Here is a 14,666-nt window from a genome sequence, read left to right on the forward strand (position 1 = left end):
CGAAACAAAAGTCCTCTCTCTCTCTCTCTCTCTCTAAAGCCTTTCTCTCTCTTAAAAGCTCACCGAAAAACTCAGCCTATCTTTTTGAGAAATGCAAGCAAAAACCCTAGTAAAACACCAGCAAAAACCTCAGGAAAGACGCTCCGGATCTCAATTGGAGCCTCGATTGAGGCGATGATCTGATGCATTTCGCTAATAGAGAAGACAGATAGAGAAAGTGTGTGCTGAGACAGCACCGCCGTTTGTTGAATTGATTTTTTTATTTTTTGGGGGATTCGGTGTAGAGATGTATAAGAACCAGCTGCAGGAGCTGGCGCAGCGGAGCTGCTTCAATCTGCCGGCCTACACGTCTATCAGGGAAGGTCCCGATCACGCGCCGCGCTTCAAGGCCGTCGTTAATTTTAACGGGGAGACCTTCGAGAGCCCTACCTACTGCTCCACTCTCCGCCAGGCGGAGCACTCTGCAGCTGAGATGGCGCTTGATGCGCTCGCCAGCCGCGGCCCGTCTAACTCGCTCGCCGCCCGAATTCTTGTGAGTTTCTTTTTTTCTTCTAAGTTTTTTTTACTAATTTACTGTGCTGTTTTCGTTTCCATGGAACTATTCATTGTTTAAAATTATGCTTGGTGTTTGATTTCTTAAATTGTACTCCTGTCGTCTTTGATAGCATAATTTGATTACTGCGAAATTGGGGATTAAACGGAATTCAACAATGTGGCTATGTGATCTCTGAAAGGACGGATTTATCTGAGTAAATTTGAGAATGGTTGTGTAATTATAATACGTTACCCTGTACTTGTGTCATTTCGATGAATTTGTGGCTACTAAACATTTCTATTTTCAAATGCTGCCTTTGTTTTGTGAACAATCAGCTCATGGAAGTTGAAATTTAGATGTTGTTAGCATCTAAGGCCGATTTCACAAGTAAGAAACTCTAATTGATTCAGTTCCTAGAGCTACTAAATTCCTCTTCACTAGATAGGATTTTGGGTATGCCTTTGGTGTAACCTTGATTCTCTAGAGGGGGTTTTTCCTCCAAGTATACTGTATACTTAATCTTTGCCATGCTTTAGTAACTTCTGCATTTTGATACACGAGAAAGAGCTTTTTGAATGGGTAATTTAGTCATTTTGGTCAAGGATTTTGTGCTCTACTATAGAGTCTAGACGACTCATAAGGCTTTAGTGAATCAGATTATACGCATACTTTTAGTAGCATAATAAGCATTTTGAATACTTCATTCGCATTGAAAAAGTTTCCAGATAAGAATTGATTTCTGACTGTTAGCAAAATTAAAATACTCTTGATAGTTTGTTAGAATTTATTTGGACAAGTTTGTTGGTATTCAGGCAATCACGCGATTCACGCCAATGCCATGTTTTAAATTTCATTTGCTATCTACTTGCCATGAAAAACTTGTTTTTTTGACCCACCATTTTGTGAAATCGGCGGAGTATGTCACACAATATATCCGTTACAGTGACAGTCGTGAGCTGTGATGAATATTGTAATTAACTCAGCCTCTTTTGTTTGAATTAGTAGGGTATCACAGAATCCAACTGCCCTTTGATGTCACTTAAAACATTAAATAACATCTCATGTGGCAGGATCGAGTTCATGTTATTTTTCTCAGCCTCCATATTTTCAATAAAGTAGGCTTCGATGTATTTAGCTTAACCATAACGTCGCCTAGAACATTAGATGGGTTATAATCCGGAAAAATTAACCTTTCTAATTATTTAAAACATTAATATAAATTTACCTGTCTGTGTGAAATCTTGTAATCATTTTTATTGAAGAAATGAAATCTTTGAATCTTAGAAAACTCATTATATGTTGTGCTTTGGTCTAGCTAAGGAGGCGAGAAAAGGCTATATATTGGTGTTATGTTGTTTGAGTCGATAACACTTAGCAAAACCATATCTTGACTAGGTCTACCAAAGAGACTCTTTGCTGGATCAGTCTAGAATCTTATACCTTGCTCCTTCCAAATTATAGCCAGTTTGGATTGATATTCAGTCAATAACATAAGAATAAGATTGAGAATTGAGAAATATGCTTTCTACCAGCCTCGTGTGATAGGAAACCAAATTATAGTTCAACATATCATTCGCATGAAAACTCATGACCATTCAGTGGATATAGTATCTTTAACACACTTAATGATTTTCATTGAATATCTCCGATATTCTTCGATGTACGCTTATCTCAAAATGAGGGCCATATACGTGAATTGTTAGAACTTTGCAAACTGTCTTGTTAGTTGTTACCATCTTTTGTGTAAATTATAACATTCATTTGTCAAATAATGTGTTTGGGATTTCTCGAACAGTTCGGTTCCTTGTTCCTTGCTAATACTGTACCATTCTGACCTCTGCAGGACGAGACAGGTGTATATAAGAATCTATTGCAGGAGGTTTCACAAAGAGTAGGAGCAACTTTGCCTGCTTATTCAACTTTCAGGACTGGTCTAGGCCACCTTCCTATTTTTACGTGTACTGTAGAGTTGGCTGGTGTTATATTTACTGGTGTGCCAGCTAAGAACAAGAAGCAAGCAGAAAAGAATGCTGCCATGGCAGCTTGGTTATCTCTTAAATCTTGTAAGTGGCCCTGGCCCATACTCGTTTCAATTTTTTAAACCCATCCACTGCTCTGTCACCAAGCCCTTGATTTTTTTATATCTAGCTAGTTGAAAAGCCAATTAGAGAAAGAAATAAAAGACAAATAGATAATGATTAATGAGTAGGAATCAAGAGTCATACAGCTCACCCAGTAGCCCATTTAAAACTGATTACATGGTCCCTTTGATGCCTTACTTGGTACTGTTGTCCATCAGCCTTTCTTGCCTCTGCACCTAAATTTTTTATTAATCTTTGAATATGGAATTCAAATCATGTGAATAATGCTGAGGCATGGGGATAGCAAATAGTTTATGAGAGAAAACGGAGGATTTATATGGTCTTATTGAGTATCATATGATCCTTATCTATATAAATTTTAAGCATTTTACTATGTGGCAAGAATGTAATAGTTAATATGTTTTGTGCCCCATTGTTTTTTCAGTAGTGCAACAAACCGAGCTTCCTTATGAAAGGTCCCTTAAGGATGAACAGGAGCATGTGACAGTAGCTCGTGCGCTGCAGAAGTATCTAATAAAGGCTAGATTGGCGAGACTATCTTTTCCAATACAATTTCCTACACTAAATCCTAGGCCATCGAGTACACAACCGTCTCTAACTACAACATCAAGAATCCTTCCCTTGATATTCCCGAAAACTGCTCAGCGCAACAGGCCTAATCCTGCCCTGAACAACAACCCCACTCTCCAAAAGAATGTCAGCATAACTGGCCAGCCAATGGTTACAGTTCCGAATGAAAGTCAGTCATCGTTGGCAGACATCTTCAAACCCCGGCCACAGAAATTCCCAGCAGTAGGAGCAGCACCGTATATTCCAGTGCATTGTAAGATCGCACCCCCAGTGACAATTCGGAACACGATTCCAGTGTTCTCTGCACCACCACTTCCTTCGCCGCAGTCATCATTAGTACTGAGGCCTCCTACTTTGCACATGGCACCACCCGTGTCTATCAGACAAGCTGTTCCTGCATTTGCTGCTCCAGTACGGATGGATGAGCTATCGTCTGTGGTGCGTCCATCTGTTAAAGTAGAGGATCCTCGGATTTCCATACCTGCTACACCTCAAGTAGAGGAGCCACCATTCTCCAAATTCTCTCCTGTTCTAGTTGAGGACCCTTTTGGTTATACAAAACCTGCTCCGGTGGCACCAATTTCTGAAGCTCCAACAGTTCAAGTCGACCAACCCACAACTGAAGTTCTCACCGTTGATGTCAGTCCTCCGGCACCATCAGCCAAAGAGACGACGTCTGCTGAACAGAACAAGCTGCAGGAGCCAGCAGAGGTTGAAATCAATGGCCTGAAAGATCTGAAGATATGATATTGGAACAGCCAGCTTCTTTCAGTAAGGGATTATCTAGGTTTTTGCTTTTTTTTAAAAAAATCTCTCTCTCTCCCTCTCTCTCTCTCTCTCTCTCTCTCTTTCTCCTTTTGGTTTACTTATTCTGTTGTTGTGGGAGGAATTCTACTGGTTTCAAGAGTTAAAAACTTCTTATGCTTGCAATGTTAGAGTATATGCTTTAATGTGTCTTGTTGTCTTAGGACTTGATTTAGTAGTATGCAGAAACGAACCCTTTCTTTGTGGCTTCTCAATAATATCATTAGATATATCAGTTTTAGTAAATTGTCCCAATCATCCATGTTCAAGAAACATAGGAAAGTCGAACATGAAGGAAATGAATGTGTTATGTATGATCGAAAAATGGCCCAACAGAAAACACAACAAACGTACTTGTTGTCTGTTGTTATTTCATTCCATTCTTCGTAACACTTTGTAGTGCGGTATTGGATGTATCGTTGTTATCACTCGAGCAAACATGACTGCAGATGCTTCCAGGTTTGTCTATTGGGAGGTATTCGTGATCATGGTAGAGAATCGGAAAGGCATTAGCCGTCAGATCAGCAAGAGTTCTCTGTAAAGTGTGCACAAACCCTAGAAAATATGTACACCAATGTTTCTAGGACTCTGCTCACCGTTCAAGAAGAGAAGGCAGCGTCCACTGCTTGTAAAATTGGGCCAGTATCAAATATGAAGTTTCTGAAGCTCCGGCTAGGACGTGCCTCGTAAGGGTACGCATCAGCCACAGTTGTACTCATCTGGCTGTTGGTTGTTGAGCTGCCTCCCGAGCTGTTTCTTGCCTTCCACACGGTAAGTCAACAACCTGCCTCCCGAGCTGTTTCTTGCCTTCCACACGTTAAGTCCTGCACAAGTGAGATTGAGCAAGATATAAAATTTTAGAATTGCAGCGTCAAGTTTGCCAAGTTTCACATAAGATGGAAGAGAGCATATGAGACGTAACCTTTCGCGAGGTGACACACGAGGTGGATGCACTGAGATCCATGACTTGAGGGATCTGCAAATCGTCCCAACATTTCTTGTAAGACCTAAGGACAACGGAATCAAGAAAATCGATATAAGATACTCACGCTAAAAATGGAGCAACCATGTAGAGCTTAAGGGCAGTGCTCCCACGAGTCAGCATTAGCATGCGGAAGCTCGTTTATCACATGCCACGCTATTTCCTGCAATAACGACAAACAGATTAGATGAAACATTTTGTATGCATTGTCTTGTATAAGATAATCGGAGAAAGAATCAAGCAAAATAAGTCAACAAACAAAGGAATAGTAACTTAGAATTCAAAGGCGCACATTCTTAGAAGAGGAAAAGGACATACACTAATCTCTTTTTTTGTAAGAGGAGCAAATAATGTGCCACTATGTACAATCTCACTCTCTGCTGTCCAAAAATCATCTCGATGTTTGCATCCTTGTTAAGAAGTTTTGATACGTCAAACCCTGTTTCCTCAAGGACCCGCATCTCGCAGAAAATGATATGTTCGAATACGAGGCAAGAAAATATGGGATAGAGGAGTATCATAATTCATAAGCATATATATAAAAGCAGTGTTATTAAGCAACAAAACAAGTTTCAGACCTATCCCGCCCGCTAACACTTCTTCCACTGATAAGTCAAGAAAGCGATGTATGTAAAAGTACAGAGGCAGGAAGAAAGATTTCATACTTCTCTAATGGCACAACTGTGATCTTCTTCATCTTTGTTCTTTTTACCACGGGGAAAGCTCCAACTTGTCCCTTTCCATCCCTTCACTAGTAGACACTGTAGACGAGAACAGGGCTATAAAAACCAGCAAAGACATAGAAAGAAACACAATCTAAATGAATGAAGTATCTTCTATTACAGTGACAAATTATGCTTAGATGGTTGCTCGTCCTCATATATTACGCGATGCCTGAAATGTCTGAAAATTTATTTCCATACATCTAAATCAAGATAATCAATGAGAACAAACATAGTAAGGAAATGAAGCATGATTCTAAAGCACATATCTATAATTGCCAATGAACCAGCTCATGCACACAGAAACAGAAAACAACCCACAACAAACGGGGAGCAGACTCACAATGCCATATCCACTAAATCACCAAATACGTTCATGCAAAGCACTCACCCTCTCATAGGTTTGATCCAATATAATGGCCCCCGTAACAGGAACTCTGACTTTATATGAAGTGAAGTCCTTAAATATATCGTCTATATGAGCAACATATGGCTTTAAGACATTACAGTTGTTGAATACTGCGAGATGTTAAGGATAACTAGGATTGCTCCATAGACAAAAACTGAATCAAATACTACAAGACTGTCTATGAAAGATAAGTCGAACAAAGGTTAAATGAATTCAATCTGGGAGTGGTACTGGTGAAGGATACATAAACAAGTAAATTCCTTCAAAGTTAATGACTTGAGAGATGGATTATTTTCAACCGAGTTGTCTTCATAAAACCAATGAGAAACAAAATCCTCTCGAATGACTGTTGGTCCTCCTTAGGCACATTTAAAACAAAACGACTGCGAAATGGAAATAGGACGCCAGATAACAAAATGAAACCTTATACAATTACAAGCATTCAAAGGTTAGCATGAGCAAAATACAATGTATAATTGAATATCTGTTTCTCTGGGAAAGATGTTTATCTCCAAGATTGATTCACAACAAATGTATTAATCATGATGAATCAACCACATATCAATCAGTCATGACAACAATGTAATAATGTAAACTTCTATTCATCAAGAAAAAATACAATAATAATGCTACATGCATTCCTTAGGAATGGTCTTTGCAATCAACATTCTCAACCGAAATAGCCTAAAACTTTATCAAAATCAAGCATGATGAATCCGCGAATTTCTGATGTTGAAGAATGCAGGAAAAACGCAGATCACGACACAAAGAATTTACGTGGTTCGATTTACTGAAGTAAATCTACGTCCACGGGAAGAAAAGAGGGCAGAGTTGTATTGCTTGATCTGTTCTCTACAGCTTACAAATACAAACTTGCTATATGGTGTTTTATCTCTAGAGAGCTTAACCTTTTTCTATCTGATCTAAGTTCTATTTATACATTGAACTAGGATCGTGGCTTGCATCACCACTAATGATGGTTGTGGATGTCGTGGAGGTCATGGAGGTCTTGCATGTAGCGTAGGTCATGGCCTACGATCGTGGCCTGAGCTGACACCACGTGGTAGTGGATGTGTTGGAAGTTGTGGAAATCCAGTATGGGTCCACTAACTCCTTGTTCGGTCGAAAACTGAGACCGAACTGCTTTGGTTGCCGATCTGAGAGTAGAGCTTGATGCCGACCTGAGAGCAGAGCTTGATGTTCGGTCGAATACTGAGACCGAACTGCTTTGGTTGCCGGTCTGAGAGTAGAGCTTGATGCCGTCCTGAGAGCAGAGCTTGATTGGTTGGCTTTCACCGAGCTGTAGGCTGAGGCCGAACTCTTTGGTAATGCCGAACTCATACTCTTCCTTGGGCTTTGGGCCGAACTCATACTCTTCCTTGGGCTTTGGGCTGATGGGCCGTCATTGCTGTTGGGCTTGTTTAGTACGCACCCCATCACTACCCCCCCCCGAAGGGCGAAGTGAATCACTTCGGCGAAGTGAGTCACTTCGGCATTCTGGATAAAGGCAAGGGGGAGGCTGATGTCAGGGGACGTGCCTTGCACGTGACTGCATTAAATGCGACAGTAAAATCCGGCCGTTGAATCCTGAAAAGGTGGGATTCGAAACGGTGCGACGATTTTAAAATCTTCGCCGAATCTGATAAATACCTCCTTTCTTCATCATTGAAGCACTTTTGCGACTGCTTCTTCTGCACTCTCTCTTTTTAGCGAAAAAATTTCTCTCCGCTTTCAAGAATCTCTTCAGACTTTCTTCACCTTCAAAAAGTAAGAAAAATGTCTTCTTCTTCTTCTTCGGAGTCGGGTAGCGGTAGGAGAGGCGGTAAGGGGTCTTCTGGCCGGAAAGAGTCCGGGGAGAAGACCGTAGAGTATTTCCATAGTATTTTGAGTAAGGATACTGTGATATCCCTACCCGAAAAATACTTTTTTCCTGGGGGGAAGGCGGTGGTACCTGACGGTGATCATAGGGCTGACTCCCCGCCGGAGGGTTACGCCACCGTGTACGAGGCCTGCTTAGAATGCGGGCTTCGTTTCCCTCTTCCCCCTGCCTTTGTAGAGCTGCTAGATTTTTTTCAACTCCCTTTAGGTCAGGTGACTCCGAACTCTTGGAGGCACTTATCGGCTTTTGCTGCCGAACTGCGTAGTCTAGATAAGGATCTGTCTCTGAGGGCAATCCTTAATTTTTTCCAGTTTAAGAGGAAGGGATCTTGGTTTTACTTGGTCCCTTTACAGCCTTTTAGGGCCTTTTGTAAAACCAAATGGCCGAAATGGCAAAATCGCTTCTTTTTTTATAATAGGACCGCGGCTCCTAGTTTTCCCTGGAGAGGGCCGAAGTCCGTTATCCGTCATCCTCGGCCTGAACCGTTGGACGAGCTCGATGGCGAGCTCAACAAGATTCCCATAGTTAGGAAACAATACACGGAGTCTGAGCTCGTCAAGGGCGACGTCGTGTTCGACATCTCGTCTTCGGACGAAGAGGCCGAGGGTGAGGATTTCTCTTTATCTTTATGCTCTACTGCTTTAACGAAGAAAACTAACCTTGTTTTCTTGCTTTTTGGCAGTGTTCATGCTGAATAAGGTTAGCCGCAAATCCTCCGAGCTTAAGGAGCCGGAGAAAGAGAAGGCTACCAGCTCGGCGCCTGATGCCGAGAAGAATCCGAAGAGGCAAAAGACCTCTTCGGGTCCAAAGAAGCCGGAGTCGACTTCGGCAAGTAGGAAGGGGAAGACCCCGAAGCCCCCGAGAGCGCCAGAGAAAGACGTGGTCTTGGCGCCTCCTTCGGAGCATATCTGTGAGCCATTTTTATGGCCCACGGACTTCGCCGAGGTGAATTGTCTTCTTGATTCTTTGGCTTGGCTTCTGTCCTGTATTTTTGGTGCCCTCTGTTGACTTTTTTCCTTATCCATTTTCAGAGGAACGATATGCTCTCCAAGCTCGTCGCCGTCGAACTCTCCAAAGCGTCCAACGACTATGCTGAGATGCAGAGGAAATTGGCGGCTGCTTGTCACCGGGCCGAGCAGGCTGAGGCAAACTTTGAGAAAGCCAGAGCTGCTAGGATTTCGGCCCAGGATGAAGCTCAGTTTGCCAAAAACCAGCTCGTCATCCAGCGAGAGCAGACGAAACGGAGGGATGCTGCCGCCGTGGTTGCCCAAGGAGAGGGTCTCCGTGCCTACACGGAGAAACTCTTTTTGAGCAGCCAGTTCTCGGCCTTTGTCGGTAGTCTGGTAAGGCTAATTACCGATAAGGGCGAGCAGGGGGCCGACGTCGTGCTGCCTCTGTACAGCCGAGAGATAGCAGCTCGGCTTCAGAATCTGCCGCTCCTTGAGGAGCTCGCTTCATCCTCGGTCCTGCTTTCTGCAGACCGAGTCCGGAGTTGTCGAGCTGATCGGGACGAGAACCTGGAGGCTATCTTTGCCTCCGTGGGACCCGTTTCACCCGCTTCGACTTACAACGGAGAGGGTGAGGCCGAGCCGCTGGAGCAGGAGGTCGGCGATAAGCAGGCCGATCAGGAGGCGCAGCAGATCGGCTATGGTGGCGCCGAGCAGGCTGGGGAGAGCAAGGAGGCAGAGGCTGAAGCTGAAGCAGATAAGGAGAAGGAAGCTGAACCTCACCGAGAAGGCGGAGACGAAGCTAGCGAAGTATGATTTCGTCTCCCTTCTCTTAGTTTAGTTTCTTCCTTTATGTAAAATGGCCTTGAAGCCCTCCTTGTATAGAAAAAATTTTTTCTTATGAATGAAAAAATTCTTCTTTCTGCTCTTGTGTCTTCGTATAGCCTTTCGTACTCTCTTACTCCTGTTGTGGTTTACTACCTGCTCGGTAAGCTGAAATGCCGAACTGACGTAGCTGCTTTGTATTCTTAACTCTCAAGGAGCTGGAGGTACTTCACTGGAAGCGGCTGTACTCTTCGGCTTTAGACGAAGCTGAGAAAAGAGCTATAGCTGACCAGATGAAGAATGACGAACTCTTGGCTCGTTCAATGAAGCTGGAGGCCGATAATAGGGACTTAGAGTCCGAAAAGAAGGATCTGGAGGCCGAGCTGAATACCGCCGTGGCTGAGAGGACTGCGTATGAGGATTTCATCAGCAGGCGCGGGGGAATGACCATCTCAGAAGTTCAGGAATGAGTTGACGAACTGTGGGAGGAATATCATGTACTCCGGAGGAACAATGCGCTGGAGAGCTCGGCTTGCCAACAAGTTGTGAAATCATTGCGGCGCTGGGCTTCTCGGTACGACATCGTTCTTTCCCGGCGTCCTCCAATCGAGAGATTCCTTAGGCATTTCCCGCCAACAGATGTTCATACTCCAGCTCAAACCCTTGATTCACTTGCTCAAAACCGTACTCCAAGTCAGCAACGAACTCTGGAACAGCCGGAAACGTCAAGACGAGAACAGGCTGAAGTTCGTAGAGGAGCTGTGATTATGAGTGAGCAAGATCAACAAATGCTTCGTGAAGAGACTCTTCGCCGCCGAGGTGCTAGGGCTTCCCGGGCTCAGAGAAGAGGTGGCAGGTCGATTAGAGCATCTCGTCGACCTGCTTATTCTGCAGCTGCCTGGAACGCCCGAACTCAGCTTCACGAGGATTTTGTGAATAGATGGCTCAACTTTAGCAACCCTGGACAGTAGAATAGTCCTTTGTAATAGCGTAACGCCATCTTGTAGGGTAGCGGAGTTGTGTGCCGAACAAGATTTGAAAATGAAATTTTGTTTCCGCTTCTAACACTGTGTATTTACAGCTTAGCGAAAAAATTTCATCGTACTTGTCCTCGGTCTTATGAAGTAAACTTCTTTGACCGGACTTGTCTTTGGTCTGATGAAATAAACATCTTTGACCGGACTCGTCTTTGGTCTGATGAAATAAACATCTTTGACCGGACTCGTCTTTGGTCTGATGAAATAAACATCTTTGACCGGACTCGTCTTTGGTCTGACGAAATAAACATCTTTGACCGGACTCGTCTTTGGTCTGATGAAATAAACATCTTTGACCGGACTCGTCTTTGGTCTGATGAAATAAACATCTTTGACCGGACTCGTCTTGTGTTCTAATTTGGCGATTTTTGTCGCCGGGATCGAACTTTCCCTTGTCCTAATTCGGCGAGTTTTATCGCGTGGATCGGACTTTCCCAGTTAACCGAAGTGGTCTTATGCAGTAAACCTCTTTGACTGGACATGGTCGTCCTCGGTCTTATGAGGTAAACTTCTTTGACCGAACTTGGTCGTCCTAATTCGGCGAGGTTTATCGCGTGGATCGGACTTTCCCTTATTGCAGTTCGTTTCAGACGAAGTGCTTATTAAGCTGAATTGTGGTCTTGTATCCTCCTTGGAAGCTTGGACTCACAGTCGTTGGCTTGTTGCAGTCCGTTTCAGACGGACTGCTTGTTAAGCTGAATTGTGGTCTTGTATCCTCCTTGGAAGCTTTGACTCACAATCGTTGGCTTGTTGCAGTTCGTTTCAGACGGACTGCTTGTTTCTTAAGCGGAATTGTGGTCTTGTATCCTCTTTAGAAGCTTTGGCTCACAATCGTGGGCTTAATGCAGCTCGTTTTAGACGAACTGCTTGTTTAAGCTGAATTGTGGTCTTGTATCCTCTTTAGAAGCTTTGACTCACAATCGTGGGCTTATATATGTTCTAAGAAGGGGATCAGCCTTCGAAGAACAAGATACCTCAGTAACATTTGTAAGAGACGACACGCACAGAGACAGACAAAACACACAGACAAAACGCACAGAGACAAACAAAGACCAAGCAAACCAAAGAAAGCACATTGACCGAACAGGACTCAAGACTGACTGACCGGACTGTCTCTTACAAATGGAACTTTTTGAGGTTGGAAACGTACCATGTTCGGGGTACTTGTGCTCTTGACACGTGAGTCAATTTGTAAGACCCTTTGCCGAGGACTTCTGACACCCGATATGGACCTTCCCATGTGGGTTCGAGTTCGCCCAGCTTTTCTGCTCGGCTTACTTCGTTGTTTCTCAAGACGAGATCTCCCACTTGGAAATGCAGCTTTTTCACCCTTTGGTTATAATACCGGGCTACTTGCTCCTTGTACTAGGCTGCTTTTATGCAGGCCAATTCTCTTCTTTCTTCGGCCAGATGTAGTTCGGCTCTCAGTCCGTCATCATTCATTTCTGAGGAGAAATTTAGAGTTCGGGGACTGAGTATGCCGATCTCAACCGGAATCACGGCTTCAGTGCCGTACGCCATCGAGTTCGGCTCCGGTGTGACTTCGGTCATTTCGCCTGCCTCTGACTCCGGCTGCTGTGATTGCTATGTTTGATGGTGCCGAGCTGATTGCTCGGCACTTTTAAGCGCAATCTGCAAACTCTTGCTCTTTTTTGATCACCTCGGATGACCGCTATCCCTCCTTTAGGGGGGAAGGTGTTCGGCGAGGATGCCTCTGATCGCTATGATCGGGCTTCTTTTCGTCTCCTCTAGATGAGCTGTCTAAAGACCGTTTTCGACGGTCTGCCTCATCGGCTCGGGAGAACTGATCCGCAATGTCCCACATCTCTTGAGCTGTTTGCGGACTGCATTCCACGAGCTTTCTGTAGAGAGCTCCGGGCAGGATTCCATTTTGGAATGCCGAAAAGACAAGTAGATCATTGAGATTATCTACTTGTAGGCATTCCTTATGGAATCTCGTCAGGAAGTCGCTGATCTTTTCGTCGCGACCTTGACGTATGGAAAGCAGCTGAGCCGAAGTAATCCGGGCTTCCGCTTTCTGAAAGAACCTCCTGTGGAAAGCATCCATTAGATCTCGGTAGGATCTAATGCTGCCTTGAGGAAGGCTGTCGAACCACCTTCTGGCGTTCCCGATGAGCAGCTCGGGGAACAGCTTGCACATATGGACCTCATTGAGACCCTGGTTCGCCAGATTATACTGATAGCGTCCCAGGAAGTCATGAGGATCCACCAACCCGTCATAAGTCATTGACGGAGTTCGGTAGTTCTGTGGCAAGGAAGTTCGGGTGATATCGTCCGAGAACGGAGTCTTCAATGCTCCGTACATGGCGAACCCGACACCTCTTCGGTATGGAGGAGATGGAGTTCTCCTGTGATTCCAGTACCGAGGAGGAACAGGAACATGTCGGGGTTGAGGATTCTTCTTCCTGGAAGACACGGCACTACTGCGGTAGCGACTTTCATGTCTGGATGAGGAAGGAGAATCCACCGTTTTCGTCTTCGGCTCTTGGCTCTTTTGCAGGAAGGCTAAGAACTCATCCTGCTTCTCAGCCAAGAACAGCTTGACAGCCTCATTCAAATCAGGCTGCTGGGAAGACTCGGTGTGTGGACCTTTTGAGCGGCTTGTTCCTTCATCGTGAAAACTGGAAGTAGATGTCTCCCGAGGCTGTTTTCCGGACCTGCGGGCTGGACTAGCTTCCTCATGGTTTTCACGAACGGTATTACGGGTAGTGTGTGATCTGGTATGCATTTTTTTTTTTGGGGTGGAAAAAGGGTCAAAAATTCGCTTTATCACAAATTTGGTTCTCTGCTTCCCACAGACGGCGCCAGTGATGAATCCGCGAATTTCTGATATTGAAGAATGCAGGAAAAACGCAGATCACGACACAAAGAATTTACGTGGTTCGATTTACTGAAGTAAATCTACGTCCACGGGAAGAAAAGAGGGCAGAGTTGTATTGCTTGATCTGTTCTCTACAGCTTACAAATACAAACTTGCTATATGGTGTTTTATCTCTAGAGAGCTTAACCTTTTTCTATCTGATCTAAGTTCTATTTATACATTGAACTAGGATCGTGGCTTGCATCACCACTAATGATGGTTGTGGATGTCGTGGAGGTCATGGAGGTCTTGCATGTAGCGTAGGTCATGGCCTACGATCGTGGCCTGAGCTGACACCACGTGGTAGTGGATGTGTTGGAAGTTGTGGAAATCCAGTATGGGTCCACTAACTCCTTGTTCGGTCGAAAACTGAGACCGAACTGCTTTGGTTGCCGATCTGAGAGTAGAGCTTGATGCCGACCTGAGAGCAGAGCTTGATGTTCGGTCGAATACTGAGACCGAACTGCTTTGGTTGCCGGTCTGAGAGTAGAGCTTGATGCCGTCCTGAGAGCAGAGCTTGATTGGTTGGCTTTCACCGAGCTGTAGGCTGAGGCCGAACTCTTTGGTAATGCCGAACTCATACTCTTCCTTGGGCTTTGGGCCGAACTCATACTCTTCCTTGGGCTTTGGGCTGATGGGCCGTCATTGCTGTTGGGCTTGTTTAGTACGCACCCCATCAAAGCACATAATACATTTCCAGTTTTATACATATATAACTTCACCAAGTGTTTTACCGAAAACAGAAAACCACTAGTGGTTGAACATACAAAGGCGGGTAAGAGAAGAAAAGGAAGATTGAGAAAAATAAAAAATTGAAATTTTTTCCACCAAATCTTAATTTGCCCATAAAATAAACGTAAATCGAGAAAATGAAAGAAATCCCATTTGTAGACCTGCAGAGATCGTCGAGGAGCTCTTGAGGAGGAAGGGCATACTTAGGCGGAGGAATTGCATATCGATTCATGCTCGACAT

The 14,666-nt window shown here is 44.3% G+C and overlaps 1 protein-coding gene and 1 pseudogene across 1 annotated transcript; one reads left to right on the top strand and one right to left on the bottom strand.

Annotated features, from left to right (window-relative positions):
* LOC121746796 (double-stranded RNA-binding protein 2-like) lies at positions 1 to 4,161 on the top strand. Its single transcript, XM_042140728.1, has 3 exons — positions 1 to 532; positions 2,379 to 2,598; positions 3,062 to 4,161. The coding sequence occupies exons 1-3, from the start codon at positions 287 to 289 to the stop codon at positions 3,952 to 3,954; spliced, it is 1,359 nt and encodes a 452-aa protein (XP_041996662.1). The 5' UTR covers positions 1 to 286; the 3' UTR covers positions 3,955 to 4,161.
* A 175-nt stretch (positions 4,162 to 4,336) lies between these two features.
* On the bottom strand, positions 4,337 to 14,666 carry LOC121746797 (annotated as a pseudogene).

This window comes from Salvia splendens, chromosome 9, assembly GCF_004379255.2.
Source record: "Salvia splendens isolate huo1 chromosome 9, SspV2, whole genome shotgun sequence".
Taxonomy (NCBI): domain Eukaryota; kingdom Viridiplantae; phylum Streptophyta; class Magnoliopsida; order Lamiales; family Lamiaceae; genus Salvia; species Salvia splendens.

Excerpts from the sequence above, each read along its gene's own strand:
- LOC121746796 (XM_042140728.1), top strand. The coding sequence starts at position 287 with ATGTATAAGAACCAGCTGCAGGAGCTGGCGCAGCGGAGCTGCTTCAAT. Across the intron at positions 533-2,378 it reads CGCTCGCCGCCCGAATTCTT|GACGAGACAGGTGTATATAA; the intron begins GTGAGTTTCTTT and ends TGACCTCTGCAG. Across the intron at positions 2,599-3,061 it reads TTGGTTATCTCTTAAATCTT|TAGTGCAACAAACCGAGCTT; the intron begins GTAAGTGGCCCT and ends TTGTTTTTTCAG.